Here is a 20,887-nt window from a genome sequence, read left to right as displayed (position 1 = left end):
TTCAATATAACTATCAGTACAAACAAATCACATATTTCGTTGTAATTTTAATGACATAGTAATTTTGTTAGATATGAGTTGGCATGTGCACACTTTTTACTTATTTTTCTAGAAAATAGTCATCGCAAATATGATATATTTCTAGACTGTGTTTTATCGTAGATTAAGTAAAAAAAGATGCATCATATTTAAAATGCCCATAAAAAAAGAATACATTGTGCAATAATATTAATTGCATTCAAGAAAAAAAAATCAGATCTATTTTGTTGAAAATAAAATAGAAACGGAATTTTCTTAAATATTGACTTTATTATGCATCAAGTATTATTTACTTCAAAATGGACAATAATAGTATATTTTTTATGAAAAACAAAAACACTTAGCAAGTTAAAAGAAATAAAGAAATAAATATGTATGCGTTTACTTAAATTGTACATTTTATATCTTACTGTTAATTATTGTAATTATATTCATATAATAGAATATAAATGTAAGCGCATATATTATTTGTACGTACTTGAAAATTATGAAATGTTAAATTAGCACTAGTAAGTTAGGATAAAAGTAATGCTATGTATTTAATGTTATTAATAATATTTAGAATATGGATATTTTTCCGAGTTATACTGTAACGAATGTACGAATCGTTAAATATTTTTAAACTGTTCTCAATTGTTAATGTTCATAAAAATCGTTTTGCTGGTTGAGATTTCCATAAACATTTTTCTGATTAATAGGTATAAGTGCTAAGTACAATATTTCTAGCAATGTTTAATATTTAGTTAAACATAAGTATTTTCTCTAATTCGATAATCCAAAGATTAAACCACAATACGTTTTCTTTTCAAGATGTTCTGTAAATTATATCTGTTGATTAAAATCTGATGTAATTTTTAGTAACTATTAACAGTACATACTATGTACTTTAATAAAGGTAATAACGAATTTTTCATGAAACGATACTGTGGTGCATTGTACCAATAATGATAATACCGATAGTAATTTAATTTTACAGTATCATAAGTGATATTGACTGTAATAGATAGAAATTGTTATTCGTATATTATGAAAGAACTTATTCATTGCATCACATGTCACGTACAATCTTCCAATGACAAATTGTATCAATGGAAATTATCTTTTTGGCTTTCATATATTTTGTGTGATACAGTTTTTATTTAACGAAATACTTAATGGACAATATGATTAGAAGTGATAAGATGAAAGAGAAACCTGTATGTAAATATAAAATGTGCCTGTACGAAAAGATATATTTATATTTAAATGTAATAATTTTGTAATTATCCAAGTGATAAAAATGCAAGAGACCTGAAGATTGTTGCCCCCTTCAGTTTTATTACATCGAAAAATTATGTATATACATGCATACATGTCTAATTGTAGTGTAACATAAAATAACCCTATAATAATAATTGAAAAAAAAATTATTAGCTTGTAAAGCCGTATTTCATTTAATCACTCCGTCATCACTTTAACGTAGTAGATTTTTTAAAAACTAAATTTCATAGACAAAATTATAGAAGGGGCCCAAGATACCGACATATGGACCTGAAAAATTATAGCGTAGAGTCGTCCCTGTGTAGTGAGTCACATCCTAAGATTGCTCGTAGGGGCGCTTCGCTTTGCCGCCATAGCCGTTTTATCTACTAGTGTTTGTGAATTGGCTTTTGGTATGAAAGTCCGAGTCGTTGAGTGGACTTGAGTTCAGTAGTCAGTAGTGGTCGGTCGAATGCACGGAAAGTATGGTTATGGAAAAAGTTGCGTTTGGTTAACTTTCCTCTTATTAGGTTTTTCACAGCGAGAAAAATCGGTTTCCAACGGCGTCATCGAATAATTTCATATTCGTGTTAAAACCGGCTATTTTACGACAGGTCAGGTAGACAAATATTTTGATCTTTTTGACCGTTTGGTATTCGCGTGACACACCTCCGGGAAACTTTTTCTTTTTTTCATGTGAAACAAACGAATAGAAGCATAGTTACATTCTGAATATTCGTGAACATTATTTTTTATACCTTCGTATCGAATTGTGATTCAGTGTTATGACGTATCGTGACAAGAATAATTCTTAAGAAATAATACTAATCGAGTGTTCTCATGACAGTGTGAAATATAAAATGTTGTAACAGTGTTATTCTTTCTTTTAAATATATCATTTTATGGCGGGAAATTGAACTTTGAAGAAGCGGACGTCACCAAGTACGTTAGACAACCAGCATAATTATCTTTTATAATCATGCCAGACTTCTTTTTATTTTTATTTTTCTTTTTTTTTGGTTTTTCCCCCTGATTTTCAATTTGCCTTATCTCTAATGCATTTTATTTTGTTTGCATACGTCATACGCTACCGCTATTTTAAGTAAATCACTCAGTGAATCTTGATAAGGTATAGATGGCGAATTTGGCGGTGGATATACGTTTATGCAAATAGATCTTCGACAAGTCATTTTGTGTTCTGTTCCTCCCATTGTGTTTATATTGCCAAGTTCATGAATCTTTTGGCTGTGTAACTTGCGTAACAGAAATGCGATTCATCTCATTAGAAGAAGTGTTGAGATAGACACACTGCATCCCGTGTAATCCCTCTACACATATGTACATACGCACATGTAAAAACTTGCTTTCTGATAATTGCTTTTTTGCACGCTTCTTTCCATCGTCAATCACCAGTTTCATTATTGAGGATGAGTTATATTAGTTTTTTTATCTTCGGTTTTCAGCTGGCCTCTTCCCTCTCTGTGCGATTATTCTTTGGATATCGAGTTTTGAGTTACGATTAGAAACACATTCTTATTTTATTCGACGACGCGGAGCTCACACAGTTAATCCATAACTCACCGCTACCTGACTGTGTTACCTCTGAGAATTCTTTGGAATTTCGGCCCTCCCGGAAGGCGATGCTTTCTATCTTCGTTCAACGATTCGATTAGAAAGATTTCGAAACGTTAAAAAAGCTACACAAATGCCGAAATCGGCAGCCAAGTGGACATTCTGGAGGTCTCTGTCATATTATTAGACTGCAGATGTTCATGCATATTCATACTTTCATAAGTTATTAATTAAAAAGAATGAAACCTAAATAAACACTTATATTATCCATTACATAATATAACATATAATTCACTTTGGATATCTTATGCAGTTTTGCATATTACGCGCGTTTTATATAATTTCCGCTTTTAAATTTCCCATACATAAATGCATAAACATCTGTAGAACGTATTATATTTTATTTCCTCGAAATCAATATATCAGATTGATTGAAATACGATAACGTCAACTCGTCCTTTTGAATAATACGACGATAAACACTATTCCTCATCATTCTTTGTAGATTTTTGTTCGTTGCAATCATAACAATTGCACATTATTACTTAATCTCGTGCTGATTAAAACTTGCGACTGATTTTTTAACCCTGTTTTACGACGTTTTTGTCCTTTGTTTTTTGTTTCTTTGATCTATCGATCGATCATTTCTGTTGCTGTTTTATTGCGTGTATCGATCATCATTAAAGCAACACATAATCGACGCACCCGATTGGGATAGTCTTGATAATTTGAAAATGTTCCATTCACGTGCGTTGAGCTATGTAGTATAATTTTACTGCAATCGATTGAACTTAGTTGTGTAATACATAAAGGTGTGCGCGTATTTGAGTAAGTATATCGTGCTATATCGTGCATGTGTACTTACAATGTGATCATACAAACGAATATACCAGTTTGCCAAAATATTTCCTCTAAGTCACAAAGTAAATTAATTTGATCAATTAACTAATTACCAATTAACTTTTTACCAATTTTATTCCCTATAATTGGTTTAATAACTTTTATAAATTTAAAGATTTAGCAATTACGTAAAGATGTAAATTATATAAATTACATATGCATAATCAAGCATTGATATTTTCTATCGCAATGTCAATTTGATAACAACATGCGAGTAACTGCTTGGCGTACCACGTCGCGATTAATCGGACGATAATGGACTTATCAGTTTAAGGTAATAAGAAATACTTGAAATCTGTAATGAGTAACTTCTTCATACGAGCCTCGCGGCGAATAACAGAAATTACAATTTACTTTCAAAAGGATATAAATCGCGTTCCGTTGGTAACTCTTAAAGATAAAATAGGCGCCGATGCGAGTGATAAAATAGCTTTTCGTTGGCAAATAATTTTTTTTTGTAACTATACTACTGTCAGTACTGTCATTCGCGTGGCGCGCTCACAAGTGTCAGCACGAAATATGCTATCGTTCTAAGGTTTTTCTTATCAACGGTGCCAGTCAAATCGTCGTACTTCTTCGCATTTCTCATGAAGTGTCTCAATTTCCTTCGAATATTTATGGTGTCGGTACATTTGCGTTATTTTATATATATATACACACACGTAATACACACGTAGAAAAAAGAGAAAAATAAGAGTCGGGTCTCTTCTCCCCCATGGGATGAGAACGTGATTGACGATCGATTACCATTTTAGAAAGTGCAAGAGGCCCGTCGGCGAGGAGAACGAGGAGAATAAGAAAGGAAAACGGAAACGAGCAGCGGAAATAGAGATCGAGGTGTCGACGAAAGAGAAAGAGGTTTCGACCGTGGAAACCAAACGGAAAACCATGGAACACACGGTCACAAGATGCGACGTCCGTTTACCGAAAGTCACACCGATCACCGATGACTATGAAATCAGTAATCACGTGCTTGGTCTTGGAATAAACGGAAAAGTTGTTCAGTGTTATGACAAAAATACCAGGGAAAAATATGCGCTCAAGGTGAGATAACGATCGACGATTTCTTCCGTGGAATCGGTCATTCTTTTTAATTAGTCTTCGTTGGTTATTCCGTGGAATCGGTCATTTTTTTTTAAATCGGTCTCTGTTAGTTATCCTGTGAAAAATTACATACGCGTTTGTCTTTTGTATATACGTATACGAGAAAGTGGATTTAACCCTCCGCATACAACGTGAGACGTGCAATTTTAACCTCCCAACGATTCTTCAGTCGCCAAATAATTTTGTTTAAACCTTTCGAGTTTTTAACAACTAATCGTTTAATATTTCATCTTGACACCTATCAGGATATCGTAGTAGAGACGTTAAAACTAGCCATAAATTTCTTGAAATTTTTCAAAGCCTCGAGCACGTTAGAAACACGATCTTAGATGCCCTACCGTGGTACGCTATGTTAGTAAAAAGTAGCTTTCACCCGAACGGCTAATTTTGTGTTAATGGACTTAATTTTAACGGAACATAAATACGAAATGGACAAATATGAAAGCTTCGAAACACCGAAATAATCGGATTATTTCGTTCTTCCTTTGTTCAGGGAAATGACGCTATATGCGTATTACGGTGCAAGCAAACCTGATCGAATCCTTTGGTTTCTTTATATTCTATTTTACTGTGCGAAACTAGCCGGGAGCTGGGAGACTTGATTAAAATTTCACGCACGAGCAATAAAACGTTGTGTACAGGCATGTAATTACAAAAGCGGCATGTATGACGACACGTGTAGGTTGAAAACGTCAGACATATTATTTTTCATATTGCTACTCGATTATACCGACCGAGATAAACGTAACAGAGTTTACGAACGTTTCGATTGTTATCAGTAGATATAAAAGCAATATATGTTTCATACATATAAGTGTAATATGACACATCTGGCCTTAGTTATTTTTGGAACACGCGGAACGATGCTCCAAGGATGAACCGGATACCTTATTTCGTGCGTGTACATTTTTACGCATATATAGATCTATCAGAGATGTACAATAACGTCGCGTTAATTGTTCGCCATTTCACTTCTCTAGCTGGTTATCGCTATCCCCACCAATTCTTCATACTGATTTTGTGAGCGTACCTCTGGCATTATGTTTCTAAAATAAACAAAGGTATCGTGTACTTGTATCTCACTCGCACTCGACAGGGAAAAGAAACGTTTGAAATTTCCTAGAAATATACCTACCTCGATAACTGACCAGATAAGGTTCCGGATCGTGGCCAGTTAACGAAGTACTGCTGTATCGATACCCACTTAGCGGTGCTAAAGTATGATCATCGACTGACGGTGTCCAAGCGAGTCCAGACCGCGAGTCATCTTCTATTTATACTCGGTGATTTCCCATTCGACGATTCCGACCATGCGGTGTATCGCTCGAAGTCTGTTCGTCTCTCTTATTTTCTCAGTATCGCCTTGGAAAAATTTTGGGGATCCTTGTGTTTTCGCCTTTCCGTTTGTTGTTCTTGCAACTTCTCGCGCCGTCGTTCCCGCACAGAATTCCCCGGGCAACTGAACGAACGCCAAATGTGGAATGTCATTGCAATCATAAATATTATATGAATCGTGAAATCAATCGCTTGTCTATAGTAAAAGTACCGGCGAAGGTAATAACGAATTCGGAGTCGTGATAACTTTCTCGCCACTTGTTAAATACTTTATCACTAACGTGTATGTAACTGTTAAGAATAGTTTAATCAGTTTTTAAATTTGAAAAATAATTTGAAATAGGTTTTGAAAGAAGTATCGATTAAAGGCGTACATACGTACATAGAATGTCAACGACCGATTACGTGAATCATACGATGCCACACGCGCGACATATGCCTTGCTAATTTAGGAGCTGTTCCTTCATAGATTTTTCTTGTTATAGACGATATTTTAAAGAATTAAATTTGAAAAAAAAAAGATAATTTTCGATATCTTTTCGTAGATCATACTTTGAATACACGAATCAGTTACAAATTATAATGTATACGTATATGTACCATATATAGTTAATAAAATATAATATACCATATCAAACTATAATATATATATATATGCTATTGTCTACTTTTTGTATTCTTATTCTCTATTCTTTTATTATTTATTTTTCTCTGTAAATAAGAAAGTAAACACGCAATGAAGATATGCAAACATCTGATATGTATGCTGTATAATTGTGACTGTATAGACAAGAATAGCTCGATAAGTTTCGACAGTAATATGTCATTATTTATACTTATATATGTAGTATCGATGATCTCATATTTGATTGTATAAAAATTATTGATGCTATCAAAGGTATCGACCCGTCAACTAATTCAACATCGAAAGATTAAAATACATTTCTTGTCATAAACCAACTATCAATAGATATTTTCTTTTTTTACGTAACATGGTAGTTTCGTAGCAACGTGTAAAGGTTAGGTCATCGCGATCGTATGTTACAGATATTAGTCGATTCCCTATCGATTGATCGCGTATGCCTTTTTTCGATACAGACGATATCTTAATGAAAGGAAAAAGGAAAAACTAAAAGAAGAGACGAAGAAAACAATCGGCAAAGAGAAAAAGAGAATTTAACTTGTACAAAGCAATTCGTTTGAAATGAATGGTTAGCAAGCAGAGCGGAATTTAAGGATAATTTATCACGCCGAATTATCGGGACCGAATGATTGGAAACGAGTCATATAAATCAGCAAAACAGTTTAAATTACGCAGTATGACCATGAAGAGATCCAACAGTAATGGCGATAATTCTATTATTCCGACAGTCGCAGACTCTTAATTATCTCTTTATATTAACCTTCGAATACTTCCGATTCAATGCTAAATTGATTCGACGCCTTTGCTACGCGATAATTATAATTGTCATCAATATGGATTCATAATACGAATTTATTAATGCGAAATGTTTTTATGCGTGTCATTGAAATAATGATTTTTGTAGGACGTGGCGGTCGCTATACGGTGTAAGCTGATACCAATGTATAGATTCTGGTAATACAAGAAACAGCACCTTGAGGCATACCCGAGGAGAAAGTCAGAGAATCATATTTCCACGCGTATCTTCGCGTAGCTACAAAAAAAATCAATGTTTGCGGACTATGGCAGGGGCCAATGTTACGAGCAAGTGTTCCTGTTACGAATTTGGTTTCGTTGATTGATTACTCCTTGCCTCGGATACGATCAGTCGGACCGTTGTCACCATTGTTTCGCGTTTCTTTGCCTTGACTGTAGCATTCCGAGAATACTTGAATTTTTATTTCTTCGTTCTTGTACGAACGAACGGTTTCTGTATTTCTGCGATCCGTCAGTAGAATCTCAATAACAGGAAATCAGTGACGAAAATATCGTTGCGATTTCTTTTTATAAAAAGATTTTCATTTCAAAACGTTTTCTCCTTTACACGTAAGCTTGATGAAAATGTCGAAACGTTTTATACGTTTATTACGTTATTTATGAAATTGATTACATAAAAACGTTATATAATTTGTATAATTAAGGTGAGAAAAGGGGAAAAAAGAAGAACAAACGATCAGCTGTATTGCGCGTTTCTTTTTCTGCGTAAAATACGCTAGTGTAGGCTGCTGAGCATAATCTGATCGCACAGCCTATTAATAATAATCCTACGAGTTCAGTTATGCGTCTGTTAGTCGTCGTAACAATGCACATGTCACTTTGTGCTAACGCTAATCACATTACCGCGGAATAATACAAAACGGTCGAATGCTCGTGAGCACGTAACCAATGTATTTTCATTTATAAGGGGAGCATAACAATCGTGGAAAATCCTGCGAATCGAACCACCTTGACGATTACACACTGTTCAGCAATATCGGAGAAATCCACTTGCTTAGGAAACAGTCGATTTTTCGTACTTTAAGGACAAAGATTTGAATTTGAATTCGACGCTCTGTAAATTGGAAAATTTCGGTATTTAACGATTATATTTGACCGATCTTTTGTTACAGTCTCGCTTAACGTAAGGCAAGTTTTATGTGCAGATGAACGTATCTTCTTATGTAACGAGTTTTTCGCAGAGGTTTCATTTATACGTGAGAGTTGTCTATTTCATTATCACCATCGATACAGCAACTTCAAGTCGAAACCGGTTTCGACCTTTTCAAGCGCGTTCCGCAAGTTTTAATTGTATTTGAACATTTTTAGAACGCCCAATGTATTCGTTGCTCTAAAAATACTACTCAATCGTGAGACACTTTTTCCGCCCTTCTTTTATCTCGCGACTTGATATCAGCGCCATATTTTTCACGACGTGTATTTTTACGAACTGATGCATAAAATTACACGCAACAGATATTGTAATCTTCGAGTTTATAAACGTTCTATAGCTATTGAACGTGAAATAACAATATTTTAATTAAGAATAATGCTCGCTTTATATTATAAAATATATAGAGGCAAAAGGAAGACACAAACTAAGTGGGAACGAAATGAAGTATTATACTAGTCAAGAATTCGAGTTTAACATGGATCTTGTTCGACGTTACTTAAATAAAGGACATTTATACCGTGCCAATAGCGACTTTGTAGCGTTAGATAAAACTTTTGTTTGCTCTGCCAAGTAATTCTTTGAGCTGAACATTACGAGCTGGTTATACATACGACATGTTTCCAACAGTAATATTTTTTATTATTTTACGTATTCACAAGCATGAAGTGTTTTTTATCGGTTGTAACATAAAGATGGAAGATATTTAAATTTCAAGTAAATTATATGTAATATATATACATACATATAATGTATTTTAATCCAACAGTATAAATTAAAAACAGTGTTAGTAAATTAGAATATTACAGTATTTTAAAACTACGTTGTACTCATCGATGCGGACTATCGTACATTAACTCAAGAATGTTAGGTCGCGAACCACTACATAATGCAATAAGTTTTATCGATTTAACGATGGAGTCAGCTGTTTTTAGGTCATTCACCAGCGGTTTTTAAAGCGAATATACGAGTATCATATGTGTGTATAAAATTCATACGCGTTCCATTGCGTATTCTTCTACCTATTAAATATTGTACAATGCTGTAAGATACTGCCATTCGCTATATTATCACTTCTAATGTCTATTCATTTTTATCTTAACAGATTACGTCATTTCATTTATTCAAGGTTTCGTGTAAATCCCCTATAGCCTCGAAATTTTTATAAGCTGTATGTAATTTCTATATTTTGGAATTGTTGAATTTAATATTGATTTTTGTTCAATTTTGTGCTTATAGGTACTGTACGATTGTGTAAAAGCACGAAGGGAAGTTGAATTGCATTGGAGAGCGTCAAACTGCAGGCACATAGTGCAAGTCAAAGATGTATATGAAAATACATATAGTGGAAATAAATGTTTATTAGTTATTATGGAATGGTAAGCTTGTAAATATTTGGACTAAGTGATTTTACCGTATAAATGATATTAATGAGCAATATTAAATAATAAGTTTCATCAATTTTTAGTATGGAAGGAGGAGAACTGTTTGAGAGAATACAAGATAGGCAAGATGGTGCTTTCACGGAGAGAGGTAAACTGAATTAATGTATTATATTTTGATGATGTATTTAATGTAAATATAAGCAACATTTTCTGATTATCTTATGTAATTTTTGTATAGAAGCTGCACAAATAATGTATGAAATTTGTGTTGCTGTAAAGCACCTGCATGATATGAATATTGCACACAGAGACCTTAAGCCGGAAAATCTTTTGTACTCTAAGCCTGGTATGTACATAAGTATATTAAAGCTGAATGAATCATAGAAATGTTTAACATTCGCTACATTGTACTAAATTGAACTTATACATAGATTATGTATTTCGTTTTTAGATAGTACTGGAATATTGAAACTTACTGATTTCGGTTTTGCGAAAGAGACCCATATGAAAGATACACTACAAACCCCGTGTTATACGCCATACTATGTTGGTAAGTTGTTTTTCAAAATTCTAATTTTATTTTTAACCAACTTAATTGCATAAGCATATGAAAATAACAAAGCAGATATTTTTTTCTGGTTTATATAGCTCCTGAAGTTTTGGGACCAGAGAAATATGACAAAAGCTGTGATATTTGGTCACTTGGAGTTATAATGTATATACTGTATGTAACTATTATTTACGAATAAATATTTTAAATTTATATATAGATTCTAAAACATCAATATTTTATAATATTTTAGATTGTGCGGTTTCCCACCTTTCTACAGTAATCATGGTTTAGCAATTTCACCAGGAATGAAAAAAAGAATTCGGTTAGGTCAATATGACTTTCCAGCTCCTGAATGGTCCAATGTAAGCACAGAGGCAAAGAATCTCATCAAGGGTATGTTGTGTACAGATCCAGCTCAAAGACTTCAAATCGACGAAGTTATGCGCAACAAATGGATTGCTGTAAGAATTCTGTTTCATTATTGTCAATTCATGCGTTGTACGGTCGTAAATATAGATCATTGTCTGTTTTATATATAGCAATACACGGAAGTACCCCCCACGCCTTTACATACTGGTCGCGTACTCCGAGAAGGCGAAGAACTTTGGCCAGAAGTTCAAGAAGAAATGACACGGTCATTAGCTACCATGCGCGTAGACTACGATACGGCCAATTTGAAACAATTAGATCACACAAATAACGCGTTATTAAACAAACGTAGACGAGCGAAACAAAAAAACGCTGTACCACCGACTGCTAATCCTACGCCAGCATCCTAGGGAGACGCGATAAGAGCCAGTCAACACTGGCGCGTCTTTTTACGAAGATGTATAAGGTATAGTGTAATGACCATGAGAATTGTTTTTTGACAGTTACATAATGTAAAATATAAAAATTTCATGCAGAATAGTCTTGAAAAAATCCTGCCTACGTCGAGATATTAGACGCATGAAATTGTATTTGACCATGCAATTACGACAATTTACGACATCTTAAATATTTTTAAAATGCTATCGACCGTAATTGCCAAATTTGAATGACAGGAGCACAGTTGACATAATAAACAAAGGATATTTTGCCAGTTATGGTGCATTTTTCGCGACTTAAAAGATTTAATAATACAGAAAGAAGTACCAGGATTAAAAATCAATCTGATGCGACTAAATAATGTATATTACAATTTATATTTATTGATGAAACGTTAATAAGAAAACCGTTTTGTCATCAGTAACTGCATATATAATAAATTCATATTGAAAAGGAATATAAAAAATATTTTTCAATTTTAAATGGAATGTTGGACTTCATAATGAAGGTCTGTTATCTAATATAAAAGAATACGCCACCTAATTAGCAGCTTCTCATTGATTTACTTAAAATTTAAGTCTTAATTCATAAATTAAAATGCTTGGCAATTTTTATGTGTATAGTGTTTCTTTAAATTATTAAACTACTATTATTTATCGTGATTGACGTATAAGACAAAAATACATCATGCCAATTTTTATTAGTACGTTTTTTCAGTTGTTATCTGTGTACAGTTACAATTCATTCAAACTATGAAAATAACGTTTAATTAAAAAATAATGCAAACATGTGTAATGTACTTTTAAGTGATATTTTGACTGAGGCTGAATACGTGTAAGAATCCTTATAATTGTTGCAAGGTGCTAACATACGTTGCTCTAATTATTTCGTAGGTATTAAAACAATACTACAATTTCCTAATTTTTTAAATAAATAAAATTTATAGTAAAAGATGGAACTTAGGAACAAAGATGTATACATTACGATATAAATGTAGTAATTATATTTTTTTAGATGTATTATAAAATAAAAATTGAAATTTAGACTAAAGAAATGCCTTAACCAACATCAGATCAATTTTTAGTTTAATGTTTAATTAGCATAATTAAATATTTCTGTTAGGTACAGATTCAGTAACGTGTAAGGTGAGAGGTGATGAAATCTCATGAATGTATCATTGTTTCTTCTGAGGCGACGTTTATGTTATTAATGTAAATATTATATGTACGAAGTATTTTTAATAAGATACTTGTAGTTGAAGCTATGATTATTCATATTATCAACAGCTCTCCATGATAAGTATTAGAAATGTTTAATAGATGAAAATAGATCTTATGACTGATAAATAATGAGAAAATTAGGCCTTAATTGTTTTCACAGTTCTATATCATTGAATTGTTTTCAGAATAATAAAATTTTCAACTAAGTACTATATTTAGTAATATACTTATTATTAAATAATAGATTATTTTAGAATCGTGGAAACAAGACTTCTTCAAAATAAACATTATGTAATGGTTCAGCTTCTAAACCTCATTAAAAATAATCAAACTGAAGGTCAACTAGTTGTATACGAAAACTGACGCAAACTTAAAGAAAGGACAGTTCTACGCTACATTTTTAAATTAAAATAATACGTTTAGTTTCAAATGTCATATAAACGACTGTTGCATTATTGTACTTGATAATACTGAAATAGTACAAGTGTTGTTTACGATTTTATAGATTAACATTATTAGAAAACGAAAATAAGTATGCGTGGCTTTGAGTTGGACTATAATATCGAAATATTTTTGTAATGGATTCAAGTATATTGATTTGCACTGCATTTATAAAACTCGACAATAAATGTAAAAAGTATCATTAATTAATGCAATGTCAGTAAATCTCTGTTTGGTACAGCCTTTGTTCACTGTATAAGTGTCACTTTATTGCTACAAGTAAGCGTAGCGCGAGATACCTTCATATAACACGTGTTTTATAACGAAGTATTATCAACGTGTATAATTTGCTTTCGATAAATAAAAGGAATAATTTTGAAAGTTCAATAAAAAAATAAAAAATTGTATTATTGATATAACTGTGATAAATATATAAATAAATATGAACAAGTAAAAAATTAAATTTAAAAATAAAGTTGTGTATGATATATTTCGAAACACGGAACTATACATAAGCCTACATTACATTGCTTACAACAATATCTCGAACAACGTCTTTTATCAAGTTTGGCACATACAACACATCTCCGCAGTGGGTTTTTTCTATTAGCTTTATCACTTTTATACAAAGTTGGAAAATGTCTTTCAGTAAGACGTAAAAGACTTTCGGATCTAACAGAAGACGCTGTCTCCATTGATCGGGGATACGTTTGTAAAAGTTCCGTAATTAATGCTAAATGAAATTTGGACATTGGCAGAACCTTTTTGGTCTTGAATTTATATAAACAATACGAATTCCACACCGAAAGATCCAATAAATGAAAGAATAATCTTTTGTAACATTTTAAGGTTCTCCTTGTGCATGCAACCGCGCTTATTATACGGTTAGTTTCACTAACCATTTCCATTGATTTATTGTAATCTAATATACACGTAGGCTTCTGTACGACTTCACCTGTACGATAATTTATCTTTCTAGAGTTTCGATATTCCGCTGAATGACTCGTGGATAGCATCCAAACTTCGTGTTTGCTCTGCCATTTTAGTGCAAGCAAATTACCCGATGATCGAAAACTTAATTCTCCACTTTTTAATTTTTCTTCCATTTTCGCAATACCTTCGCATCGTTTTCTTACTGTTCCGCATGAGTTTATACTACAACTGTGCAAAAACTTGAATAGTGCGGGGTTTGAGAACCAATTATCGACAAACAATTGATGACCCTTTCCTAAATACTGTTGTAGCAAGTTTACCACAATGTTGCCTGATCTACCGAATTTTTCAGAAAATGTATCAACGTCAGAAATAGCGCCGGTATAAACAATAAAATCTAAAATATATCCTGTCTTACAATCGCACAACACAAACGTTTTTATTCCAAACCTACTCCTCTCGGGTTTGTATTGTTTAAACGACAATCGTCTTTTGTAAAGCATATGGCTCTCATCAATACGTAAGTCCTTGAAGGGACGAAATGATTTTTTGAATGTTTCGCGCAGTTTGTTGTAAGGTTCACGAATTTTTATTAGTAGGTTTTTAGACGTCTCTGATCTTTTGTCGTTAAAATGAAGCACCTTTTGTAATGCGAGATATCTATCCCGTGTCATATGTTTACCAAAGACATCTGTTCTAATAATTTCATTGGTACTCCAATATTCATTGCATGATAATTTTTTTAAACGGGACATTGTCAACGTCAAAGCAATGAAACGATATAACTCGTTTATCGTAGTATCATGCCACTTTTTCAGTGAGGAAGGAATGTTGTCCAATTGTTCGACTGTATATCGATAAAAATTGTTCGTAGTGTTCGTTATATGTGTGTCATCAAATCCTCGGAAAAAAATATTCGGAAATAATCTATGATTTGAGATGAATAGGTAATATTATCTGTTATAATTCCAGAATCTCTATCGTCGAATGTATGTATATGAGGTTTTAAATTCGCATACAACCACTTTATATTTGAACTATGGCTCTTTTCTTTGGTTATTTCTGCTTCTGAATCAGACGAAATAAGAACTCCTCCCCGTTTGACATTTCCACTGTTGCGGCAGGAAACAGCAGGATGTCGTTTTCGCTTGATGAATCAGAATACATTGTATCCATTGTCTACAAATTATTTACAATTTGAAGTAAAGTCTGAACAATTAAACTTGCAAGCAATAACGACAAGTACATATATTATGTAGCGCTCATATTCCGCCCAACTGTAACGGGTACTTATCTAAACCGATAATTTGTACAATAATTAATTAAAGATGACAGTAGGCTGTACATATGTATGCTTTTGGTGATTATTGACTTTAGCCGAAGGTCGACCGTGGGAATACATTCGGCGACTGTCGGCTATAGTCGACGCTCGTACCGAAGAGGTTAATTATTCAATTGTACTCTGTATTTTAATTACTAATTTACTAATAGAATTATTATAAAAATTCGTTAAACTGTAGTTACAGAAAAATAAAAGAAATATACAGTACCAAGAATATTAAAATCACTAATATTATTTCTTTCACCTCTATCTCTAAAATAGATATAAGAATTTAAACTAATTTTTAGACAATATATCAAACCTTGTCTTACAGTGCCTATTCTAATTAGATTTGCTCAATGTATAATTAATGCATTTATGTTTTTCTTTCTACATTATATTTTTAAGTCTACTTAAAGCTTTCTGTGCAAGTAATTTAAAAAAAAAAATGACATTGGTATTATTTATAGAATTTACTACCATATTAAATGCCAAGACTAATGTTCAAAATATATAAATATATATTTACATGTATGATATAAATAACTTACTTAAGCTACCTATGAGTAAAGTAAATCTTATACAATCATTCTATTACAACTCATTACTTGAATTATGCTACCATATTTCATACATTGTTCAGTAAACACGGACATGTCATAACCGAGGTATATTTTGTTGCAGCAATAAAAATACTTTTTAATCCATGCTTAACTTTACAAAAATAAATAAGAGCTAAAAGGGAATCCGAATATTATAGAAGACATGTAAATTGTCTCATATTCAAACTTTATGATTCATTATAAACAATTTGTAAATAAATATTTTACAAATTTTTATAATAATATATCTATCACAAGTTATGAAAAATATGTATAAAGAAAATTTCATCTCTCTACTAATAGACGATCTCTTCATGTCAAATTTGGGGGATAAATTCATCTAAATATGATCAGTAGTAATTTTTGTTCCAATGTTATAAATAAAAATGAGTCACATATGTATAAAAAAATTTGTACGATTATATTTTTTTGTAACAGGAATACCATATACTTATAGTATTATGTACTTATTATATATTTATAGTACGAAATGATATACTTGTTAAAATGTATCAAATACAAGTAGTATTTGTAGTTTTTATGCTTTATAACATTTAAAAATTTATATACTAGATTTAATTGAATTTATTTTTTATTTAAAAGCATTTATTTTTTTTTTATGTAACTTACAAAACCAAACACTGTATATTTATCATTTATATGTTCGTTTCTTGTATACACTGTATACTTACACATTTAAAAGAACAATTACACACAATTGGCTTTGCACACCAAATTATAATTGTTCCTACACAAACATTAAATGCTACATCATACATGATCTTTATCATTAATTTCTGACAATATCTTCGCGATTTAAGTATAAACTTTTATTAGCAAGGCATAAAAGTAAAATTATACTAAATTATAACATCTTATGAGAAACAACATCCTTTTTATAAATTTGCTAAGAATTATTGGAATGCAAAGGAATGACAAACTTTGGTCCAAAAGGAGACCTATATGTTATACCAACATCCGCATATACTTCGTTTGGCAATGCAAGATTACATAAATATAATTTGCCATTGTCAACACTATGAGATAATGGTAATCCACCAAGCAGACTACATTTACTAAGAATACCAGGTGTACCCGTGGCTGGTGGTTCAATGGCTAAAATAGGCGCCCTATTATTATTTGCCCATTTTGCTATAGGCGTAATCATTCTTGGTGAGTTCTCGTCACAAAGTGCTACAAGTATCAAATCCACCACTGATGGCAAGTTTTTAAATTTAGTTTCTACCTTGTTTCCTGTTAACTTGTACAAAGACAATTCTTGTAGGAGAAAAACATCTTCGGAATTTTCTACAAACACTATTGTCTTAATGCCGTGACTAGATAACTGTCTAGCACAATTAACACCTGCAGCGCCAGAACGATGAGGTCCACAAAGTGCAATAATCGTTGGCCACTGGTGTGCATTATTTGGATTAAGTCGATGGCTTCCTCCTAACAGTTGCAATATAATTTCTGTACCAGCACGACCAAGAAGTTCCACCTAATTTTAGTATTAGTTTTATTACACAAAAATATTGTAAGCCTCTTTCTTATATTAACTAATTGTACATACTCTACGCTCCCAACTAATACCCAATCTATCTGCTGCTCCTATTAATTGACGATGAAGGTTAAGTGTTATACTAGGAATTATTAAACCATTGTCTGTTACATATTCTATTTCACCAGCACTAGGTACCAGTATCTGTCTAATATCTGCACGTTCAGAAACAATAATATTTTCATCGTGCCTATAGTTTACTTGCTTTTGTTTCTTAGATTTCAAAGAATTTATTTTTTGCCACACAGCCTGTAAAAAGTGTACATTACTTTTAATACTATGTTAATAATGTGCTATGTAATGAAACTATAAAGAGAAAGAAACATACCTCTTTATCAAATAGGGCTAAATTCTTTTCAAAATCAAAGTCTTGACTTAAGGATTGATCAATTGGCGTACCAAATGTGTGCTCATTTCTTTGTTTACTACTTAATTTTTTTTGTATTGGTTTATCAATAGAGTCAGCTGAAAAAGCAAATTATCAAAAATGCTTCACATTTATTTATTATAAGAGAAGTTACAATTCTTCACTATTATACCTAATGGAATTTTTCCATTTGTAGGTTGTTCTATTGTGGATTGAGAATTATTATTTGGCTTCTTAAAATTAGTTTGTGTTTGTGATGATGTGGATTGAACAGAAGATGAAACACTTTCGGAAAATGATCTACCAGCTCTTTTGGCAATAGGTCTCTTTACAGTTATATTATTCTGTGCTTGATTATTATCACTTGTATCACTACTATCGAGTCCTATATTATTAATTGATATAAACTCTACATTCACTATATCCTTCGCACTAAAAATTAAAAAACAATCTGTGATTAATTCTGCGTGCTTTATTTAATGTTCTTATTTATAAGGAAATCGATCAAATTCTGATCACTAAACGATACCATAATATAACTATAGGTGAACTATGAGGAACTCCGTTACAAAAAGCTTTTGAAAGTATTACGCAATCCTTATTTAAATCCACTATTTGTCCTTGATAAGTTCCAACTTCTTCGATACACTTTACAGAAACTGTACAACCCACGAATTGTTCTGACATCCTGATTATCAATCTAGCTGCACATAACAGACTTATAAAAATCATACATCCTCTATGAGGTCTTATTTGAATGAAACTAATTGTTTTATGTGAATAATAATTATAGAAATATCTTAACATAGTAACAACAGTAAATATTTTACGAATTAGACGATTAAAAGTTCAAGAAAATCGGAATTTTTACAAAAACAATTATGAAAACAAAAATTATACAAACCTAATATAGATGATTAAATCTAAATATATTTTTATTATTCGGCTAACAATGATTACGGTTAATTTAAAATTCTATTATTATTTTTATGTTTAAAAGTATCAAACATATGACAATACATTCATTAACGTGGAATACCGGACATAATTTCCGTATATTTTCATACTACTCCTACTCTAACCCCACACCATTCGTAAGAATCTACAACGCGCTATATGAAAACGAAACATACCTCGATACTATTGGTTCGTTCCTCTTGTGATCGATTTTTCACTAAAAAAAATACTAGAGATTTTCAAATATTTAAACTATTGTTTACGTTATTGCATAGCAAATATTTTATGAAAAAAATAAGCATGAATTTTATTCAAATATAAAAAAGTTTACAGAAGATAATGTATAAAATAAAACGAAAAATTATTACTGAAAAATTTAAGTGGTACATTAAAGTTATTGGTTGTTGTTCTGTGACATTCTTTAACATCCGACAAAGATATTCGTAACATGCATTCTGATGTTCTTCATCATTTAGTATGTAGATAATTACGTACTAATATAACTTTGCATTATTGTGATAGCATCAATCAAATTGTGATTGATACATTGTATCTTTGGCCTTTGTATCTTCATTTAAAATGTAGCACATATTCAACAGGTAAATAAATTATTTAAAAGTGCGTAATGTTCATTTTATTACTTAATTTTTAATATCAATTCAAGTTAATATTTAATTCAAGATTAAATAAAAGTTTACAATACTAAATTTATCTATAATTATCAATACAAATACGGCATGTTTTATATTTTATTTTAATATATTATAGTATAATATTCGCAGAATATAAATAAAGATTATATTATATATGTATATAACACAATATTTCAAAAATGTTTTTTTTTACATCTTCCAAATATTTTATTTTGTTTCTAAAATAACTATGCATCGTTATATATGGTTTTTGCCTAAACATTTTACTTATATTTCTTATGGTTAAAAATAATAAAAATTATTATTTTAGAGAAAAACCTCTAATATATAAGATATACTAATATTTAATAATTTTATTACTCTCCCATAATTATTTAATGAAATAAAAAATTATAATAGCACATTTTACTTTGTTCTATTATATTCAATGGATCGTGGAATGATGTTGGTATAAATCTTTGTTAAGCGCCGAAGCGAATATCTTTACTTTAAAGTGCCTCGGAATGTTTTAAGAGGGAAAGCGTTACGCTTTAGTGTACTTTAGTCTTTTCTACACGAATACATAGGTACTGAATATACGACTACCAGCAGGAAGGAAGAAGCTACGTTAAAACCGGGAATGCCAGTTTATACACGAACATGTAAGAATAAGAACCCACAGTGAAGACAAAAAAGATTCCTGTCTCGTTGTGCGTCATGACAGTCATGGCCGTCATGGGACTCCCATTGCTTATGTGAAACAAGCCTAACTGTAGGTTGTTGGTTGATGTAGTATATTCCTTCTTCGTATGCCTAAGAAGAAGGGAGCCATCACCGTATAAAGTGTAGGGCTATAAGGTGTAGGGTATAGGATGTAGGTGTAATCGACCTTACGCTGGAAGTGAAACGAGTCAACGGCAGATTAACGAAACGGCGTACCTATAATTATTAAATTTTTCTGAATTTCTAATTATCTTGTATATTTTTGTTAACTGAAATTATCACGATATCGCACAAAATATTATAAAGAAAAGTTATATTTTTTATGTTGCAACTTGCTAATTTTAAGCTATGCTTTATTCGTTTATGACGCATATTTTGTTTATCTAATTATGCTAATTCTTATTATATTATACTTCCGTTATGTTCTGTATTCTCTTAGCTGCTAGCAGATAATTTGAAATTTGTATCTTAGATTAATCGTAATAAATATATCAAATGAAAGTAATGTATGAAAGGTAAATACCTTGTTCCAATATAAAAGAATCCAACACTTTTGGTAGATGTTTGTTCAAGTGCTGTGAATTCTT

General features: G+C 31.6%; 3 protein-coding genes and 1 long non-coding RNA gene across 13 annotated transcripts; 1 reads left to right on the top strand and 3 right to left on the bottom strand.

The window, feature by feature from the left end:
- The first annotated feature begins 1,631 nt into the window (after positions 1–1,631).
- LOC105667115 (MAP kinase-activated protein kinase 2) lies at positions 1,632–13,419 on the top strand. Of its 7 annotated transcripts, none has more exons than XR_001099743.3 (12): positions 1,632–2,220; positions 2,742–3,018; positions 4,019–4,024; positions 4,506–4,794; positions 10,038–10,177; positions 10,267–10,331; positions 10,422–10,529; positions 10,635–10,733; positions 10,832–10,907; positions 10,987–11,197; positions 11,276–11,571; positions 11,642–13,419. XR_001099743.3 is itself a non-coding variant. In XM_012320354.3 (12 exons), the coding sequence occupies exons 3-12, from the start codon at positions 2,984–2,986 to the stop codon at positions 11,513–11,515; spliced, it is 1,269 nt and encodes a 422-aa protein (XP_012175744.1). In that variant the 5' UTR covers positions 1,633–1,892; positions 2,205–2,220; positions 2,742–2,983; the 3' UTR covers positions 11,516–11,646. The 7 variants fall into 7 exon arrangements, 6 of the variants coding, with proteins under 6 accessions (XP_012175744.1, XP_012175743.1, XP_012175745.1 ...); XM_012320354.3 differs by having other exon boundaries at positions 1,633–1,892; positions 2,205–2,220; positions 11,276–11,646; XM_012320353.3 differs by having other exon boundaries at positions 1,633–2,220; positions 11,276–11,646.
- Positions 1,976–6,648, bottom strand: LOC105667114. Of its 2 annotated transcripts, XR_007226981.1 has the most exons (3): positions 6,572–6,648; positions 5,990–6,313; positions 1,976–5,900 (listed from the first exon to the last, which is right to left on the bottom strand). It is a non-coding gene; the product is annotated as an uncharacterized LOC105667114 (long non-coding RNA). The 2 variants fall into 2 exon arrangements; XR_001099742.3 differs by having other exon boundaries at positions 5,990–6,615.
- Positions 13,420–13,662: 243 nt separating the features above from the next.
- On the bottom strand, positions 13,663–14,892 carry LOC105667116 (piggyBac transposable element-derived protein 4-like). Its single transcript, XM_020868365.2, has one exon. It carries the CDS (start codon positions 14,890–14,892, stop codon positions 13,669–13,671), a length of 1,224 nt encoding a protein of 407 aa, XP_020724024.2. The 3' UTR covers positions 13,663–13,668.
- On the bottom strand, positions 13,663–19,113 carry LOC100642439 (enhancer of mRNA-decapping protein 3). Of its 3 annotated transcripts, XR_007226956.1 has the most exons (7): positions 18,893–19,113; positions 18,518–18,692; positions 18,161–18,420; positions 17,950–18,086; positions 17,634–17,870; positions 15,384–17,561; positions 13,663–15,316 (listed from the first exon to the last, which is right to left on the bottom strand). XR_007226956.1 is itself a non-coding variant. In XM_003393996.4 (6 exons), exons 2-6 carry the CDS (start codon positions 18,673–18,675, stop codon positions 16,968–16,970), a joined length of 1,386 nt encoding a protein of 461 aa, XP_003394044.1. In that variant the 5' UTR covers positions 18,676–18,692; positions 18,893–19,113; the 3' UTR covers positions 13,663–16,967. The 3 variants fall into 3 exon arrangements, 2 of the variants coding, with proteins under 2 accessions (XP_003394044.1, XP_012175742.1); XM_003393996.4 differs by having other exon boundaries at positions 13,663–17,561; XM_012320352.3 differs by having other exon boundaries at positions 13,663–17,561; positions 18,518–18,688.
- Between the last annotated feature and the right edge of the window lie 1,774 nt (positions 19,114–20,887).

Source organism: Bombus terrestris, chromosome 2, assembly GCF_910591885.1.
Source record: "Bombus terrestris chromosome 2, iyBomTerr1.2, whole genome shotgun sequence".
Taxonomy (NCBI): domain Eukaryota; kingdom Metazoa; phylum Arthropoda; class Insecta; order Hymenoptera; family Apidae; genus Bombus; species Bombus terrestris.
The sequence above is the reverse complement of the archived record's forward strand: the minus strand, read 5'-3'. Positions and strand labels throughout refer to the sequence as shown.

Excerpts from the sequence above, each read along its gene's own strand:
- LOC105667115 (XM_012320354.3), top strand. The coding sequence starts at position 2,984 with ATGCCGAAATCGGCAGCCAAGTGGACATTCTGGAG. Across the intron at positions 10,734-10,831 it reads TTATACGCCATACTATGTTG|CTCCTGAAGTTTTGGGACCA; the intron begins GTAAGTTGTTTT and ends TGGTTTATATAG. Across the intron at positions 10,908-10,986 it reads GGAGTTATAATGTATATACT|ATTGTGCGGTTTCCCACCTT; the intron begins GTATGTAACTAT and ends ATAATATTTTAG.
- LOC105667116 (XM_020868365.2), bottom strand. The coding sequence starts at position 14,892 with ATGTCCCGTTTAAAAAAATTATCATGCAATGAATATTGGAGTACCAAT.
- LOC100642439 (XM_003393996.4), bottom strand. The coding sequence starts at position 18,675 with ATGTCAGAACAATTCGTGGGTTGTACAGTTTCTGTAAAGTGTATCGAA. Across the intron at positions 17,871-17,949 it reads TAGCCCTATTTGATAAAGAG|GCTGTGTGGCAAAAAATAAA; the intron begins GTATGTTTCTTT and ends CACTTTTTACAG. Across the intron at positions 17,562-17,633 it reads GTATTAGTTGGGAGCGTAGA|GTGGAACTTCTTGGTCGTGC; the intron begins GTATGTACAATT and ends TACTAAAATTAG.